We start from the raw sequence: 16,664 nt of genomic DNA on the forward strand, positions 1-16,664 counted from the left end.
CCAATTCTAAATTACAACACTTTATTGCAGCATTGGCAAAGATCAGATTTCTGAAGCTGGTGAAGATCGGGCGGCATTTCTGTATGAAATGTTGCATTTTACAAGTCTCTCTTCCTACATGCAGAAACCAAAAACAGTGGTAAAAAGGATTTTAAAAGAGCTAGAAAAAAAAATTAGTAGTAACATACAGATGAGCTCCTTAACCCAATTAACTATCTCTACCTGAAAGCAAACAAAAATCTATGCTAATAAATAACAGATTGTCAGAAACAGACCAAGAAACCTCCATTTCTACTTAGAAAAAAATAGAAATTCTACTTGTTTCCAGACTTAAACCTTGTGGGTTTTTTAAACTTTTTGTTTGTTTCAATAGACACAGAGGCTTATCAGCCCATGAAGATCAACAAAATATTTGGATCCACTCCTTGACATCCTTCTGTTACGCTGACTGGCACATTTTGGTTTTCAATGATACATACAATGGGCTCAACCATATCCCTGTCCTTAGGCTGGTGTCAGGCTGTTCCAAGCAGTTCAAGTCAACACCCTGTGTTAATCAACTTCACATTCTATTTTAAACCTCAACAGATATTTTACCTTCTTGCCTCTTTAAGTTTTTCACACCTTCCCACCTCCTCCTTCCTGCTCATCTGGCAGCAAAAGGCTATTCCTTAACCAAAACCTGTATTGCTGAGGAGTGTTTGATAAGTTAACCTACTTGTCAGGGGTTTCTTTTAGATTTCACTGTTTGCTCTACATTTTTCTATTGTAGATTTGCAGCCCCCAAGGAATATCCTTCCAACACAAAGCGCTTGATTCGGAGATAACGTAACTTGCGCCAAGTTTAGAACTCTGTTCTCCCACATACTGAGCTGTCCAAGACCTTTTCCATTCCAGTGTGATTTATCTGAATTTCAGGTTGATCTTTGTTTTCACCAAGCTGCTCACCAGTCAAGTTAACCATCTCATTCATTTACTTCTGCTCTTACAAAAAGATTAACCCTCAATGTGGTTCCCATTACAAAAAGCTTTTTTTTTTCCTTTTTTTTTTTCCTTTTTTTTTTTTTTTTTTTTTTTTGGTAGGCCATGACTGGAAGCTTCCACTTGTTCTGTGTGTATTTGGGGGGGGAAGAGGGGAGGCTGTTGTCTCTGCCCCATGGCCCCAGCCTGTCCCAGGTTTTGATTCTGAACGCTCTAGACTGACATGCTGAGATGTGTCCACTGCTCTCATTTAATCACTGGAGAACTCCACTATCCACAACATCAGAGATACAGGACCTAATGAAATGACGCTTGCTGCTGGATCAACGTCTCCTAAGAAAAGGAAAGATAAAAGAAATAGTTTAGTTATAATATATCCAGTACTATGCAGGTTAGCAACCACTGAAAGCAACTGCTAGCAATTTTGATATTCTTTTACCCTATACATACTCAAGTTAGGTATTTCTATTACCTGCACTAATTTTTTTCAAAAGATTACATCAGATATAAGAAGGTAGATAATGTGTTTCAGGAAAAAGTCCCCTATACAATCTCAGCAGACGAATCTAGAATTGTTCAGAAATAGCTGCCTTATTCTCCCAGATGAGATGCTAAACTACTGAAGTGCACAACTGATTTGTCAATTTGTTGAAATACAAGTTATACTAAATCGTTTTCATCTTTTTGTGCAGTTTCTTAATGTTTAGAAGTACTGCAGAAATGTCAGAGGGCTTTCCAGAGTCAAATAAACATTTAGAACCTTTCTAGAGTCAACAGTTGTATTAAAATCTTCAATCATCCCTTGTTCACAAAATCATGTCCCAACCTAGAAAAAGTCGCATTTAATTACTCTTAAGAACGTAAATATCCATTGAAAAGTTACATCAATTTTCAGGCATGTGACTCAACAAGACCAGAGTAATCTAGCAGTAACGCTAATCCAGTATCCCTAACTTCATCACCACTGTCAGTTACTGGACCTGGGCTGCTTTTCATCTGATTTCTAGACTGCAAATTAAAATCTAGTAGTACAAAGCAAAGTTAAAATTAGACACCATTATAAGAAAGCTCCAGGGCTACACACCCAAGTCTTTTACCATGTAAACGAAACAGTTCCTATTTCTCTACATTAGTGCATAAACCCCAAGCATTTGTGGAACAGTAATTTAATCTAAACTTAGTTTTTATTGAAAAACTTGCAAGATAAATGTTTCAAGTATGTTAACTGGACATAGTAACTATAAAGCTTTCACAGTGATACTGTATTCTTATGTATTGCTTTGTTATGTTACCCAGTATTTGTGTATTTTACTTCAACATACTGTATGTTTTTGCCAGGAAGTACTGAGCTGATGCATCACTAGAACTTACTGCAGTATTGCTTCTATTACTTGGTTTTCACCACCTTTTAGTGAAACATAATATAATACTCCAATTCTTTGTGGCACACTCAATATCAGGAACACTGGCTATATGTTTGCAAAAGAGAGGAATTATAATTTTAATATATTTAGTAGAATGAGATTTCACTTGCAGAATGTTACAACTGAGAAGAAACTTCCGACATCAATGAATTGCAGAATCATGCTTTTACCTCTCCCTCTCCCTTTAAAAAAATAATTCTGCTGTTGATGGGAAGGGGAAAGGCTAGGACTAGCTGCGTGTATTTAACTTCATAAAAATTACTCTCATCCAAACCAGCATGTTGGTGGCAGGTAAGGGAGAGTAAGCAGCGTTTCAGTGGATTACGGCAAGGTGCTGCTCATAAAAATCTTAGTTGTAGTTTTTCCAAACACAGGTATTTCACATGGCATCTCTCTCCAAACTAGTAAACTTGATTCAAACCTGTATCTGTGGCAAGGTCAAACTTGGTACACAGTTGTAATTAAAAAAAAATCCTGAAATCTATGTGCAAAATATATCTTTTTTTCTGCAATCTACTCCCCTCCCCTACTTCCTGCTACCAATGCAGTTATTAATTCGTGTAAAAATCTTATAATGAGCTTCTCAATGCCACTGCGTAAATATTAATAGTGCCTACATACTCCATGTGATGGAGAAACACATAGATACACTTTTACATAACCATGGCCACAGTAGAAAACTGGAACTCATAAAAATGCACAGAAACATTACACTGTAGTATACGCTACAAAATAATCACAAACCTATTGCACATGTGAAGTTGGGAGAGTCTAAGTCAGCAAGACAACATTATGGCTTAAAATGAAACGTGCCCAGGAGAGTACATTAAATCAAGTAATTTCTGCACATCACTGATGTGTCCAGATTATATAAAAAATCTTATTATTTCTTAACATGTGAGACCTTTGAAATTAAACTGCACACTTCTGCCTAATCCCCTCAGGTCCTCCATCAATCCACAATGCCCTATGCATTTCTGAAGTACTGTATTTCTTCACAAATTTCAGGCACCTTCCTTCTCTGAACACCTCCTCTCAGAACTCACCTGGTGCTTTGCTTTTCATGACTAATCTCGGTTTTGGTGCTCTCTGTTGTCTCTCTCCCCTAATCACATTAACCACAAACAGGAATGTGAAACAGGAATACAGTGAACACCTGAAATTTATTTTTCTGTTTTAAGCATACACTCTTCCACGAACAGCTCTTTTCTTTGTGTGCTTTATTCTGCTGAAAGCACTTTCTTGCTTTCAGATGCATGAGCTTGGGAGGGGACAATTTCTTAGAGGGGAAAACAATTCCTGCTCCAAGCTGCTCCCTGCACGACAGCAGAGATAACTTACAGAGACCGATCTTTGTTTTCTCAGCTCTCCTCCCACAAAACTGCCCTTTGACAGTACGTATGCATTCCTGTATACTGGCAAGAGAAGAAAAATACTGGCAGATAGCAATGTAAATCCTGGGAAACTTAAATTCAAGCACTCGTCAAGCCACAGTCTGCTTCTTTCCTATCTCACACATCTATGGCATTGGACAAAGTATCCCTTGTCTTCCCCATGGCAGTACGCAAGTATGTTCACGTATCAGACCATGAGGTGATTTGATTCAACAGAAATGAATCCAGAAACAGAGATTACAGACTTACTGTACCTTAATACGGGCTGGAGAGAAACATCAACAAATGTAAAGTGTTTAGACTCATTCTAAACACTTTGCTACTGCTCATGTGACTAAGCTCTCAACAGCAAAATTGAAAATTACGTTCTGTAGAACGTGAGCCTAGCCATTTCGTATTGCGAAGAAATAGCACTGGACTTTAAACAGTATCAATTTAGCAGTGCAAGAATATATTATCTGGAATAATCATATTTCAGACCATGTGTTTCCAGACTAATAAAATACTAAGACGCCCATGGCATTTCCTAACAAAATCTGAATTATCAACTTCCGTACTGTAAACAGCACAGATTCAAACAATCCACAAAAGCTAGACTCACCTATGTAAGAGAATCTTAAGTTGTGCAAATTCTTCTATATTCTCATCTGTTCAACAAAAATTAAATAACCTGACTAAATAAAATCAAAGTCATAGTATGCCAGATGGGTTATTACCAGGAAGGTGTTTTGAGGATTGTAAGGTAGTTTCCAGAGGGCCACAAAACTGCAGAGGTTTTTGTCTGCTTTATTAGTATGATTATTATTGAAACAACTCTTTTAAACAAAGAGTCATTATAAACAAGTATGCAAATAAATAAAATCTTGCCTTCCTTTCCCTCTAAACTCTAATTGTGATCAGGGTCTCTCCACCTTTGCTACATGGGTTAGACTCCCACCTACATTTGCAGAGCCCAACGAGCACCACCTTGCCAAGACAAACACCTGAGAACCTGGCTTTTCTTACTTTTTTTGGTTCAATTCCAGTGCAGACCATCAAAAGAAGTTGCAGGATTTGGCCATCCACCTACCCCCTTCAAATTCCCACCCTGGGCTTCCTCCCATAAAACAGCTGAAGAGGGAGGCTGGAATTTCCCTGCTGAGTTTGGATGGCTTTCGTGGAAGGCTACACTAGCATGTGTATGTATTAGGGAAAAGGATGTAGTACAGGATCGAGAATGACAACTGAGAAAAGGTAAAGATGAAACTAGTAGTGAAAAAGATGGCAAAGAGTAAGGTCAATTGAGCTACCACACAATTAAATAGATGACTGAATTCTTTAGTATCTGTATCTAGTACTTATATCTAGAATGTAAAAGTGGGAGCCACTTCATCATAAATCTCTGAAACTAGCAAAATATTACTGCTAAAGTGATGACCTTTCAATTTTATTTTTTTTAAAGAATACAAGAGATCATTGAAAATGACAACTAAAAATTTCAAAACCAGCATGAATAACCAAGAAATACATTTGTTAGTTGAAGACAGTGCCACACCAACACCCAGGAGTCTGTCTCATTTTAGAAAATGACAATGGTAGTCTATGACAATCAGCCAGACTGAGACTAACAGAGAAACTGGATTTAGGCTGCCCAAGACTTCTGGTACGTCAGTAAGAAGTGAATTCAAACCTTCAAAATACAATATTGGTCAATACATCAGCTACATGGCAGGTGATGTATGAAGTGTGTTTGTCCAGTAGCTGAAACAGGAAATTGTGTTAAATTCACATTTTTCCTTATTACCCCATGCTCTGACTTTTCAGCATTAATGCAATACTATTCATTATGAGAATATTTAGCTAATAAAATCCTAACATTCTGTTACTGCCGTTATGCTTCACTTTTCTTTATTAAGTGGGTTAAACAGAAGTAAGAGTCAGATGCAAACAGAAGATGTAAAATTACCAATTAACTTGAATATCGTTTAGTTTATCATAGTGCTGCATCCCAATGAACCTTTTGACACAAACAGGTCCTCTTTCTTTACTATACTTTCAGAACAGCAGTGAGTTTTGAGGTTACTGCTTTTAATAAGGAGAGGTTTAACAAGACAAAAAACCTCCTTGGTAAGGCTCACTTTCTCTATGGTCAAATACTCACTGCAATTCTTGGTAATCAATGTTTTAAAACAGATTTCACAAAATGTGGTTGCTTTCATTTCACTTTATAAGCAAGCCATTTATCAGGTATTCATCCTCTTTAAAGAAAGGAAAAAAATATTTTTGAAGTGAGAGGCCAAAGTCCTCTTTTAATACACAAATGCTACAGAACTGAAGGCAAAAGTGAAAAGTGTTGCCTTCCCAGTTTGCTGAAGCAAATCAAGGAACCCTACTTCCACAGGAGTCACAGTAAATTATCTTTAAGGCCAGTCAGTCTTGAATGTACGAGTCCCAAAAAGAATCTCCTCCTTGCAGGATTAGCAGGTCTTAAAACCTGAGGCTAAACCAGGCGATTACAAGCAAATAACAATAAACTCCAATTTTTGATCCAGGATTTTGCACATGTTAAATAAGAAGAAATCTGACAAAGTCTGTAAATCTCACTTCATTTAATTCAATATAGAAAAGTACATACATCACAAAGTAAACACTGTGAAAGATTTCTCTCTTGTTTTTTAACAAAGTGCATGTTATATAGCCACAGCCACTAATTAATTCTTTCATTTACTGTGGGTTTATCACAGGCAAAAGAGGCATCACATCTGTGGGTGGTTTTGGTTTTTTTGGGTTTGTTTTGGTTTAGCACCCCACTAGGCCCAAACTGAATCACAGAAAAATTTAGGTTCCAAGGGCCCTCTGGAGGTCATCTAGTCCAAATCCTGTGCAGACAGCAGGGCTAACTGCAAAGCCAGATCCAGCGGTTCAAAGCCAAAAACATACAAGAGAACAACCAGTGCTGCCCTCATGAATTTCTGAATCATCCATTACGATAGGTCTATTTGGATTTTACTTGCTAAAAGATGTTTGAAACATGGTGCTTAGGACATGTCAGCAGCACAACAGGATTTGGTGTTTTTACCTTTACATTTCTCTACTCAACAGTACTTAAAATGCAAGGAAGTCCTCATCTCAACTTCAGCTATCAGAACCCATTATATTGTACATTACAGTGGAATCAACAAGGAGATTTATTTGCTCAGATTATCCCTAACCTCAGAAAATTTAAAATAAAAAGTTGCATACCTTAAAGAAAGTAACATACATTATTATTTCCAATAAATTCAAGTTACTATTGTAAGAAAATAACTTATCAGTTTTCTGTATATACAAAGAAACAATGCAACACAGCTCACTCATCACAAGTGATAACAGCATCCCGTAGGAAAGTGAAAACTTCTCTAAACAGATACTAAAATTAATAGCTCAGATCTCTCAGCAAATCGGAAACACTCTGGTGTCCTCTAAGCCCACCGGGTAACTTCTTAACTAAAACATGATGGGAGTCTGGGCAGAGACTGCAGTCCACCCTTCGAGGTCAGAAGACAATCTTTAATATTCCCTATAAATCAGAAGCTCTAAAAACATAGGTGACAGACAATCTATACCTGAAGTGGTAAGCCACTGGTGGACCCACAGTCTCTGGTAAGTAAATCTCTGCTTAAATATCTTTCAGTTGGGGTTAAGAAAAGCAAAATTCCCTTACTACAGGCTAAGATGGCTCAACTGATGCATGACCACAAGCCTGAGCACTGCATGACACAACAAATAAAATATGCCTGCTAAAACAAATTTCCTGGTCCCTGCTCTAAGGAGCTTACAGATTAAAAGGAACAAAGAGTAAATTACATAATATAAAACTACATCAGAATTGTAAGTACATGGCACAGCTATTTGAACAAGCAAACACTACTTAAACTGTTTGCTGGACGTCTGACCTAGTTTACAGTGAAGTCCTAAACTGTATTTTCCCTAAAACATTTGAAAACAAAAAGCTTTCAAAAGAACTCATTTAAAAAAAACCCTGCAAATATTGCACCTGCAGGTCTGGCTGCTGTTTTTAAAGAATAACTGCAGTGTGCTCCCCATACAGGTTGCAAGGCATTTGGGAAAGATGACCCAAAGAAGAGAAAGCTGCACAGTTATTTATGAAACACCTGCCGGTATTATGGCAATTCAGTGTAACTGAATAGTTTCTATTCCTGTGACAGTATTAGGCCACAATGCTATGAAAAAGCTAAAAGGACAGCACTGATAATTTTATTGAGTTATATTTGGTTAATTTAAAAAAATATTATTTTAAACTGCAGCCTGTTTTCAAAAAACAGAGGGATTGTTTTGTTCAAGCAGTATCTGTATAGGGTCTCATTAGAGTGAGTGATCATCAGAGTTATTTTGTAACTATAAAAAGGTACCAGAAAGAATTTGGTAATGGCACTGTAACAGAGGTTTAGTATATTACATTAACTTATTGGTAGTTTACAAAGACAAACCCATTAGTAGGTAAACTCTCCCTTCCCAGTTGTTGCTCCTATCTATCCACGGCCAAAATTAACTTGCAAAGAAAACAGAAACATGAAAGCAGTCTGTGTTTCACCTGAAACTGTCTATTCAAATTTGTGCTGCAGGGTTAATTTAATAGTTTATTTGCAAGCTTAATTTGAGTGAGAAAGGACACACTGAGATACATTAAAGTCTCAGAATTACTATTAGGCAATCTGGAATGATTCTTTTCATGTTAATACTGGTTTTGGTATGCTCTCACACACCATAAATCAATGGTTCTCCTCCTCCTTCCCCACCTTTACTATATTTACTTTCCATTCATGGCTTCAAATACAGAGGTATAGCTCTCAAATTCACATTCACCAAACTGAAAAAGCACAATGAGAATTTCTCTAGACATTCAATAATATCCTCTCCCCTCTCACTGAGAAAGCAGACTTGCATCCTTTCCTCTATAAAAAAGAGGCTCAGATTCTCCCAGTCATTTCACAACTGAAAAATAATCCTCTGGCTTCCAAACCTGTGTCAAGGAGGTGTTAATAGACACCGTGTTAGAAGCACAAAACACTGCTCAGTATTTTAACAGAGTGCTTTAGAATGGAAACTACTAACAAATGCACTTGCAAGTACACAGATCATTATCTATTTCAATTATGAAGGTAATTACTTGCCTAGAACCGGAATTACCACATTTAAAAGAAGATTGTCCTACCTCCCACCAGTTTTAAAGATTAGATCTGCGTTAGGTGCTCCCTTCGGATGCTGGTAACGAGGCCGCCGTTCACGATTAGTATTTGCTGGAGCTGGACGCTGTGCCAGAGACTGCAGCATCTCTGTAATTTTACACAGAAGGAAGTTAAACACATTTTCTATGCATCATTTTAAAGAGGAATTTACACAAGGATATTTCACCACCATGTAGTAAAAAAGACATCTTATTTACAATTGGCAATACTTCAGGGTTAACGCTCAATTTGTTCCACAACAGCTAATTTGTAAAAAGTTACTAAATTGCATAGACAGCTTTGTCAAATCCAAGCTACCCCGTAATAAGAATTTGCATTTCCAGATGTTCTTACAGAAGCAACTGCCAGCAATGCTTTCCATCATAGGTGCTTACAAAAAAGCCCTGTGACCTTTTCTTCGTAACATATCAGCCACCACTTCTTTTATCAGTGATCAGGGACAAAGCTTCACAACCATATGAGAAGCCACAACATGAAACTACCCTGAAATAGTAACAACCAGACAATGCTACTGCCAATTAAAGACTCAGCAAGAAACCTGTCCTAAAATTAGGCACTGAGAACTCTAAGCTGGCCATAATAGGATCCTTTTACAGAGAAGGCAGGAACCTGAAGAGGGTGACTCAGCTGACCTACATTACACCAGCTGTCCCATGGATGGAGTTTTTCACTTTATGATCAGTGAGAAAAAATAGGTGAGTGTAGAAAGAAGCCTACACTACCCTGTTTAGACCTGGACATCTAAATTTTAGGCAGTTTAGGCTAGGTAAGTATTGTACTTTGGCATTTGCTAAAAATTTCTAAAATGTCATTTTTTTTAATGATACAAAATTTCTCTTTAACAGGCTAAGTTACTGGTTAAGTATCAAATATAATTACGAATACATCATAGGAACCTCCACATAAGCTCTGCCCATATGTTAGTGCATCTAATGGAAAGTATTTCTGACAGTCCACCTGTACAAGAATCTGCATTACTCAGCAAACAGACAGATGGAATAAATGAAGGGGAAAATCGAATAAGCTTTTAAACAGATTATGTTTGAAAGTCTGCTCTGTCTAGTTCTCTAATCTCTGGTAATCTCATTGGAGACACATAGCCATCATCTGCTAGAAACAAACTCCTGCTACTCTCACAATAACTTGCACAGGGCAAAACTAGAGACTTCAACGAGAATCTTTTGCCATTTACAAAATGCACATAAGGCTTTCAGTAAGTTATCCACCCAATCTTTAAGAAACTGGGAAATCATGAATGATTTTAATAGACAATATTGCTGTCAACAGTTAACAAACCATGTATTCACGCTCCACATACTCCCCTACTGACACCTGGAAAAGGCAAAGCAAGCCATTCAACACACTGACAGTCCTTTTTTGTAAACATCATGAAATAACATCCTTTAAACCAATTCTGTATGCCGGGAGAGATCTCTGTTGGCAATGACAAGACTCAGGGAGAAAATAAGAAGAGATTATGGTACACTGCCAGCCAGACAGTAGAAGCAAGGAATGAATGAGCAAGTACGCACATGCCTGTCTCTTCTGTTTTCCAATGTAGGTGAAAGAAAATATTGGGGTTTGTGAAAAGTCAGTAACTGAGAAACTGAGTAATGGAGAAGGTAACGGAAGAAATGGCAGGGGAGCACAATGTATTAGCTAGGCTGAAGGCATGTCAACCTACCTTTGGTTTTAGTGAAGAAAAAAAGTTATCTACACAGAAAAATACTAGCCTAAATTAGAGATCACCAGTTCCTAATATTTCTTTAAATGAAAAATGTTATTTTTAAAATTACTAATAAATATTGCTAAAGTATTAAATAATTATCTGATACTACTTTGAAGTACACTAGTGAATTTTAACCTATTAGCTACCTTGTGCAGATTAAAAAAAACCACAAATGTAAGTGCAAATGTTAGGACAACTCTGAGGCATTTTTCCAGAAACTGAGACTTCTTCCTCCACTGGTAACTTCAAAGCTTGGAACAGAAATTTAAAACCAACTTTTTCTTTCAATGGGTATGTACCAACTGGTTACAGGCAAGCTGACACTTCAAAAGTAACAATTAAATGCACAATATCTAAATAAAATATAGTTCCAAAGAGAAATGAATATGGCCTGTTTAACCTGATTAAAAGGTCCCTTTTAGTTTGGTTTTACTGTGTATATTATCCAGGTTAATAAAAAAAATCAATACCCATTTAAAAAACGGACGCCAGTTATGGAAAAAGCTTTCTTCCACATTGATTACCCCTGTATTAATGCTTTATACAGGACACCTAGAAAATCTATGAGAAAGTAGAAAACAATTACCAATTACTGGTTATCAATTAGTAGCAGTTGTCTGATTCATTTCTCTTGGACATAATCAATGTGATCCTTTTTTGGATATAAAGCACAATTGCTCACAGTAAAGTCTTAGATTAAACAGACATTTATAAAGATACTAACAAAGTCATATGCCAAGGCATAAACCCCCAAATGACCTGACCAGTAAAAATATCAGAAATACCATTAACGAGGAAAAACCCACAAAAAGCCTGAGAAAAGCACCTAAATGTCTAATTCTAGAGTCTACTGTTTCTCTTCCTTTTTTTTCACAGGTGGGCTATTATAGGAGGGGAGTGTCTCAGAAAATAAGTTGATTAGGATGTTTAATACTAAGAATGTACTGTGTTACCATTTCAGAGCTCTGTAGACACTCACTTTGGAAAAAACCTCACTTTTATGAGTACAAGAACTAAACTTGCAATATCAAAGTTCTGAAAGAAGTGTTAGATTCCACTCTGTTTTAGAATTCGAGCTGCTTTGAGTTTCCCATTTCTTGATATTTTTTTTTTCTAAATTTTTTTTTCACTAAATAACCTCAAATGAGATTTCCTGTTAATTAACTACTTATACTGTGATTACCACCAGACTACAACATCTTTACAAAAAAACAGAGCAAGTACTTTGGAGATGTTAAATGGAAACACTAACGCAAGAACTGATTACAATCAACTTTATTGGTCTGGTTTTATCTACCATCTTTGTAAGCCAAGGAAAGTTAAGCCTGAAAAAAGAAAACACCAAACCACAAAACAAACCACCTAACAACCAAACACATCAAATGCATCAGTTTAGGGGCTATCGGATCTGTTGTATTAACTGTTTGCTTCAATCTGTCCAAGTACCAAAATGCCTGCCTTACATACCTCTAAAAAACAAATTAGATCATATAATTTGTACAAAACTTTATTTCTGTTAATATATTCTTATGCTCCATATTTGTAGCACTCTAGAACCCTTAGCAATATGAAGCTGAGGTGACAGTTTTTATTTTTCAGGTGAAGGCTAACCTTTTTGTATTTGCAAGTCTTAGCTAGACTGATGAAGATTCTAAATACTATGAATATCTAAAATAACTATTAGTATCTAAAAAGCAGAGTTTAAGTTGCACAGAATCAACTCCTCTTGTATCCAACTCAATTGCCTTGCAGTAATGGAGACAATGCCACAAACATCAGATTAATATTGTGTTATCTTATTTTTAAGGAAAGTCTCAGTTCTTCCTCTTTCCCAAAATAATGCTGAGATCTGAGGCCCACCTGAAATGTCTCTTCCATGCAAAAGCTGTAAAAATTTCTTCAAGCACAGAGACCAAAGAAAGAGTAAAATAATGAATGACAAACTAAAATACAGGTGTTCCATGAAGTATTGCAAACCAATATTCAGAACTTGAACTGCTAGCTAGTTATCACAAACAATATTTTCTCTAGATCCATGAAAGTTCCTCTGAAAATAAAAATTAAATACTTGGTGATTTTCATACCCTGGTAGTCCTCTTGTTCTTGCCGTTCATTGATATCCAAAGTGAGCTTTTTCATCCTCATTCTCTCTTCCTGTTCAGCTTGCTGTTGGTTCCAATGATTTGCAGCAAGTTGGGAAGACATTGGTACATTTAGGATCTTAAACTGCAAATGAAAACACATTTGTAAGTGCTCATCACAGAAAAAACCCCACCCCAAAACAATCCAAAATGCAGAAGGGTTATGGTTATTTCTACGTCATTGTGATGAGATACTTTCTACAGAAGTTTCTACTTCTACTACTAAAAGGATGTTGTTTCTTGGTTTTGTTTGTGGGGTTTTTTTAAACTCTTATTTCACATAAGGAACCATGAGAAAATACAAGACACTCAGATCTCCTAAAGGCACTGAGAACATATAAAAAATGCTGACGTGCTGCTAAGGCAAAAGATTATACACACAGTACTTAAGGGGAACAAAACCGATCCACTTTCTCCAGAAACACATAGCTGTATGCTTTATTTCTTATTTTCATACAAGCCAACGCCCTCACAGTGAATGACACTAGTCTTGAGATAAAAGCACCACGGCTGGCTCAGAAAGCTGCATCTCCCTCCAACGGTCTCTATTTTCTAAAGAGATGAAGCCCCTGAGCAGAATTTCTACTATCACTTGTGATAACAGAGAAGAAAGGTTCCAAGCATTTCAGATATCCTCTGGTATTCGTTCCTTGGCTGGTACTTTTCGTTTTAGGAATGATTCGAGCTCCACAGGGCTTCTTACTAGTCTGGAGACAGCTGTGGTGCCAAATTTAGTCTTTTCCTCCTCCCCCACATGCAAACACTCACACTACACATTCAACCGATTATCTGATTTGCTTTAAGCTATGGTAAAGGTAAGCTTAGTACCACTCCTACGGAAGTACCCTCTCTCTGAAAAATACAGCTGAGATTTTCAGAGAGGCACAGAGAAGATGCTTTCTTTTTCCCTAGCCTCAGATAATCCAAGTTTTTATTTCCACAGAAGCTCCAGAACAGAAAAGTGATTCTTAATCTTAACTGCAACTGAAATAATAGTTTTCAGAAACCTCTTAATGCTAAAGTCTGTGAACATATTTAGAAAAATTTCACTTCCTCCTTCAACTGCATGTCCATTAGAAAGAAATATTTTCGTGCTATATGTAGGGTAATGCATTTAAGGATAATCACTCTCAATATTCCACAAACTGGTACTAGTCTGAATCCTGCTGCTTGTTCTTGTAATCTATTTCCACAGAAACAGAAGCAGAGCAAACTTCTAAGTGTTCTTTTCTGCTACGCTGTCAAAAGCTACAGACAGAAAGATACACTATCAAAACCTCTGTTGGAAGGCATATAGTAAAAGTAAAATCCTCACTATGTATGGTTAGTATTTAATGCAATCATTACTAGAGAAATCTCAAGGTATCTATTAGATAGTAGTGCCCCACTAGCAGCAGATGAATGATGAGTGTGAGAAGACACCAAGTACTCAGATGCAGCATTTGAAAATAAACTGTGTTTGAAACAGTTAAGACAGACCCTTGCAAAGACTTGACAAAAACCTGGGTACAGTGAAACCCTATAAACGACATTTATTTAGATGAGACAGATCAGGCAGAAGATTTTTTTTTTTTTTAGGGGCCGGGGGAGGGTAATAGCATATTATACTAGAAATTAATACAAGGTTGTTATTAAGGTGTGCAGGGAAGAAAAAACCTAAAAATTCTTCAAATTCCAACAGAAAAGTAAGCTTTAGTTACTTATTACTGAGAAGACTATGCATGTTCCCAGATACTGTCAAATGAGCTTTACACAAACTACACAAATATCTAACCCATTATCAGCATTTCATGATAAAAATAATTCCTTAGCTTCACCACTAAGCTCCTCATCCATTTTAATATGTCCTTTATGTTTTATCAGTACTATGGGTTTATCAGCTTAATGGGAATGGTAAGTGTTTTCAGACAGAATGCTTCAAGTATAAAAAAGAGAACTAAGGGTGCATATTAAAGAAAGAAAAAACAACAGACTGGTAATTAACAAAGTATCACTGAGTCACTGTCCCAAGGCATTCAGACAGTTGCCATCTGAAATCAAACTACTGATGACAATTGCTAAAGGATATGATGATTAGTGAGCAAACAAAATATTTTTGATTTGCAAATAATGAAGAGGTATATTAAAAACCTCTTATAAAATCTGTGCGATGAGGACTGAGCATAAGGACTTCGCTTTGAAGACGGCAATCTGAAGAAGAAAAATTATCATTCAGAAGACTAGGTTACAGATTTCATAAAAACATTACTGAGATAAAGAACTTCACGTAGGAGAAGGTAATGGATATTACCACTCTTTTACAGAAATCTTTCAAACGAAAGGGTATCTTTTGTCTTAGGTGTTAACCAAGTTTCTGGACATTACGTGACTTGCTTTTTACTGTCTAAATCTCACCTTAGCTCACACCTACCTGGCACAAAACTTCTTGGACAGTTTCAAAAACATCTAATGGTATTAGATAGACCTCCGCTCCGATCCTTTATGATAGCAATATTTCTTTATTTCCCCTTGTCCTCTCATGGCTTGCAGATAAATCATGATGCCACTGCCTCATTTCCAGTAACAACGTTCAGTTCTCTGCTACTGGTTTTCTACGTTTTGTTATACAACTTCCTTGCTCAGTTGACAGCTGAAAAACCCACCCATCTACTGCAAGACACTGGTCTACCCAATATCCTTGCTATTGCATGTTTTAGTAAATCACAGTGTGACAAAGGCTAAAAATATCGTGTCCTTGTCACTATCAGCCCGTAATGACTATTAATTTGGGTTGTATGCTGCTTTCAGTTGTTCTTGTGTTGCTTGAAAAAACTAGCTGTCAATGCCCCACCAAAATCTGGCTGAACACCGGCACATGAGCTGAGTACTTAGTGACTGGACCTCAACTACCAAATATTAGCCTCCAGAAGGAAGCACAGCACATACCATTTTCATCAGCAAGTACTCTCTTACTGTGTGAATTTCTAGTTTCAGCAGCACTGTTGACAAAGCACACAGAGACCAAACCAACTGCTAAGATAGCAAGTGATTAGGTTGATGTCGTAGTGATGCAGTGATGCTTATCATTCCACTGGCAGTGCAGATGAGAAGCTACTCACAGCCTTCCAGGTTGTCTGCAAACTCCTTTTGACTGTTTTTAAAAAGCTGAAAGTTTACAGCTATAACTTAACACTAAAGTAGGCATCCATCACTTCAAAACTCTGCACATTCTGTTCATGCAGATTTAAAATAAAGTTCCGTAAGAAGGAATAATTATTTTCTTTTCAACTCCACCTCTTCTTCTTTCCTGCTTATTTTTCTATTAAAACTGACTGCTAAGACTTATTTTTCTGAATACAGAACTATAGACAAAGAAGGCTTTCACTGACTCAAGAACTGCAGTAGTCTATAAAGCAACTGTTTTCTACATTTCTAGAAACACTGAGAGGAGTTTTGGCAGGAAGAGCCTACTCCCAAAACCAAATACTGGGGGAGGAGCAGGGAAAACTCCTGAACAAGTCCTGCTTTCTTCTTAAGCCACACGTTGGCTATATTTTCCCCTCACAGAGTACGAAGATCTTAAAATTCTTGGTAACTACAGATACTCCCAGTAAATTATCCTGAAAAAGCTAAACACCCTTTTTTTTTTTTTAATAGACTTCTCTTAAATCCCTCCTCAGCCCAATGACAACAGTTGAAACTCCCCACTCAATCTCTGTAGAACTTTCAGTCTGGTTTGGGCTGGGGTAGAGTTAATTTTCTTCATAGGAGCTGGCATGTGGTTGTGA

General features: G+C 36.9%; 1 protein-coding gene across 2 annotated transcripts in view; it reads right to left on the reverse strand.

Moving 5' to 3' along the window:
* The window catches only part of UPF2 (UPF2 regulator of nonsense mediated mRNA decay), a gene marked incomplete at its 3' end in the record, with an annotated part of 69,807 nt that continues 53,143 nt past the window's right edge, over window positions 1-16,664 (reverse strand). Inside the window, exons 20-22 of one of the 2 annotated variants that reach the window (XM_080391689.1) lie at window positions 12,841-12,982; window positions 8,994-9,114; window positions 1-1,314 (exon numbers count right to left, since the gene is read on the reverse strand). In XM_080391689.1, the coding sequence (XP_080247815.1) occupies window positions 1,305-1,314; window positions 8,994-9,114; window positions 12,841-12,982 (273 nt within the window). Of the gene's footprint in view, window positions 1,315-8,989; window positions 9,115-12,840; window positions 12,983-16,664 lie in introns of those variants that run through there. The other variant, XM_080391690.1, reaches the window with a different exon arrangement.

Source organism: Falco punctatus (genome assembly GCF_963210335.1).
Source record: "Falco punctatus genome assembly, chromosome: 6".
NCBI lineage: Eukaryota > Metazoa > Chordata > Aves > Falconiformes > Falconidae > Falco > Falco punctatus.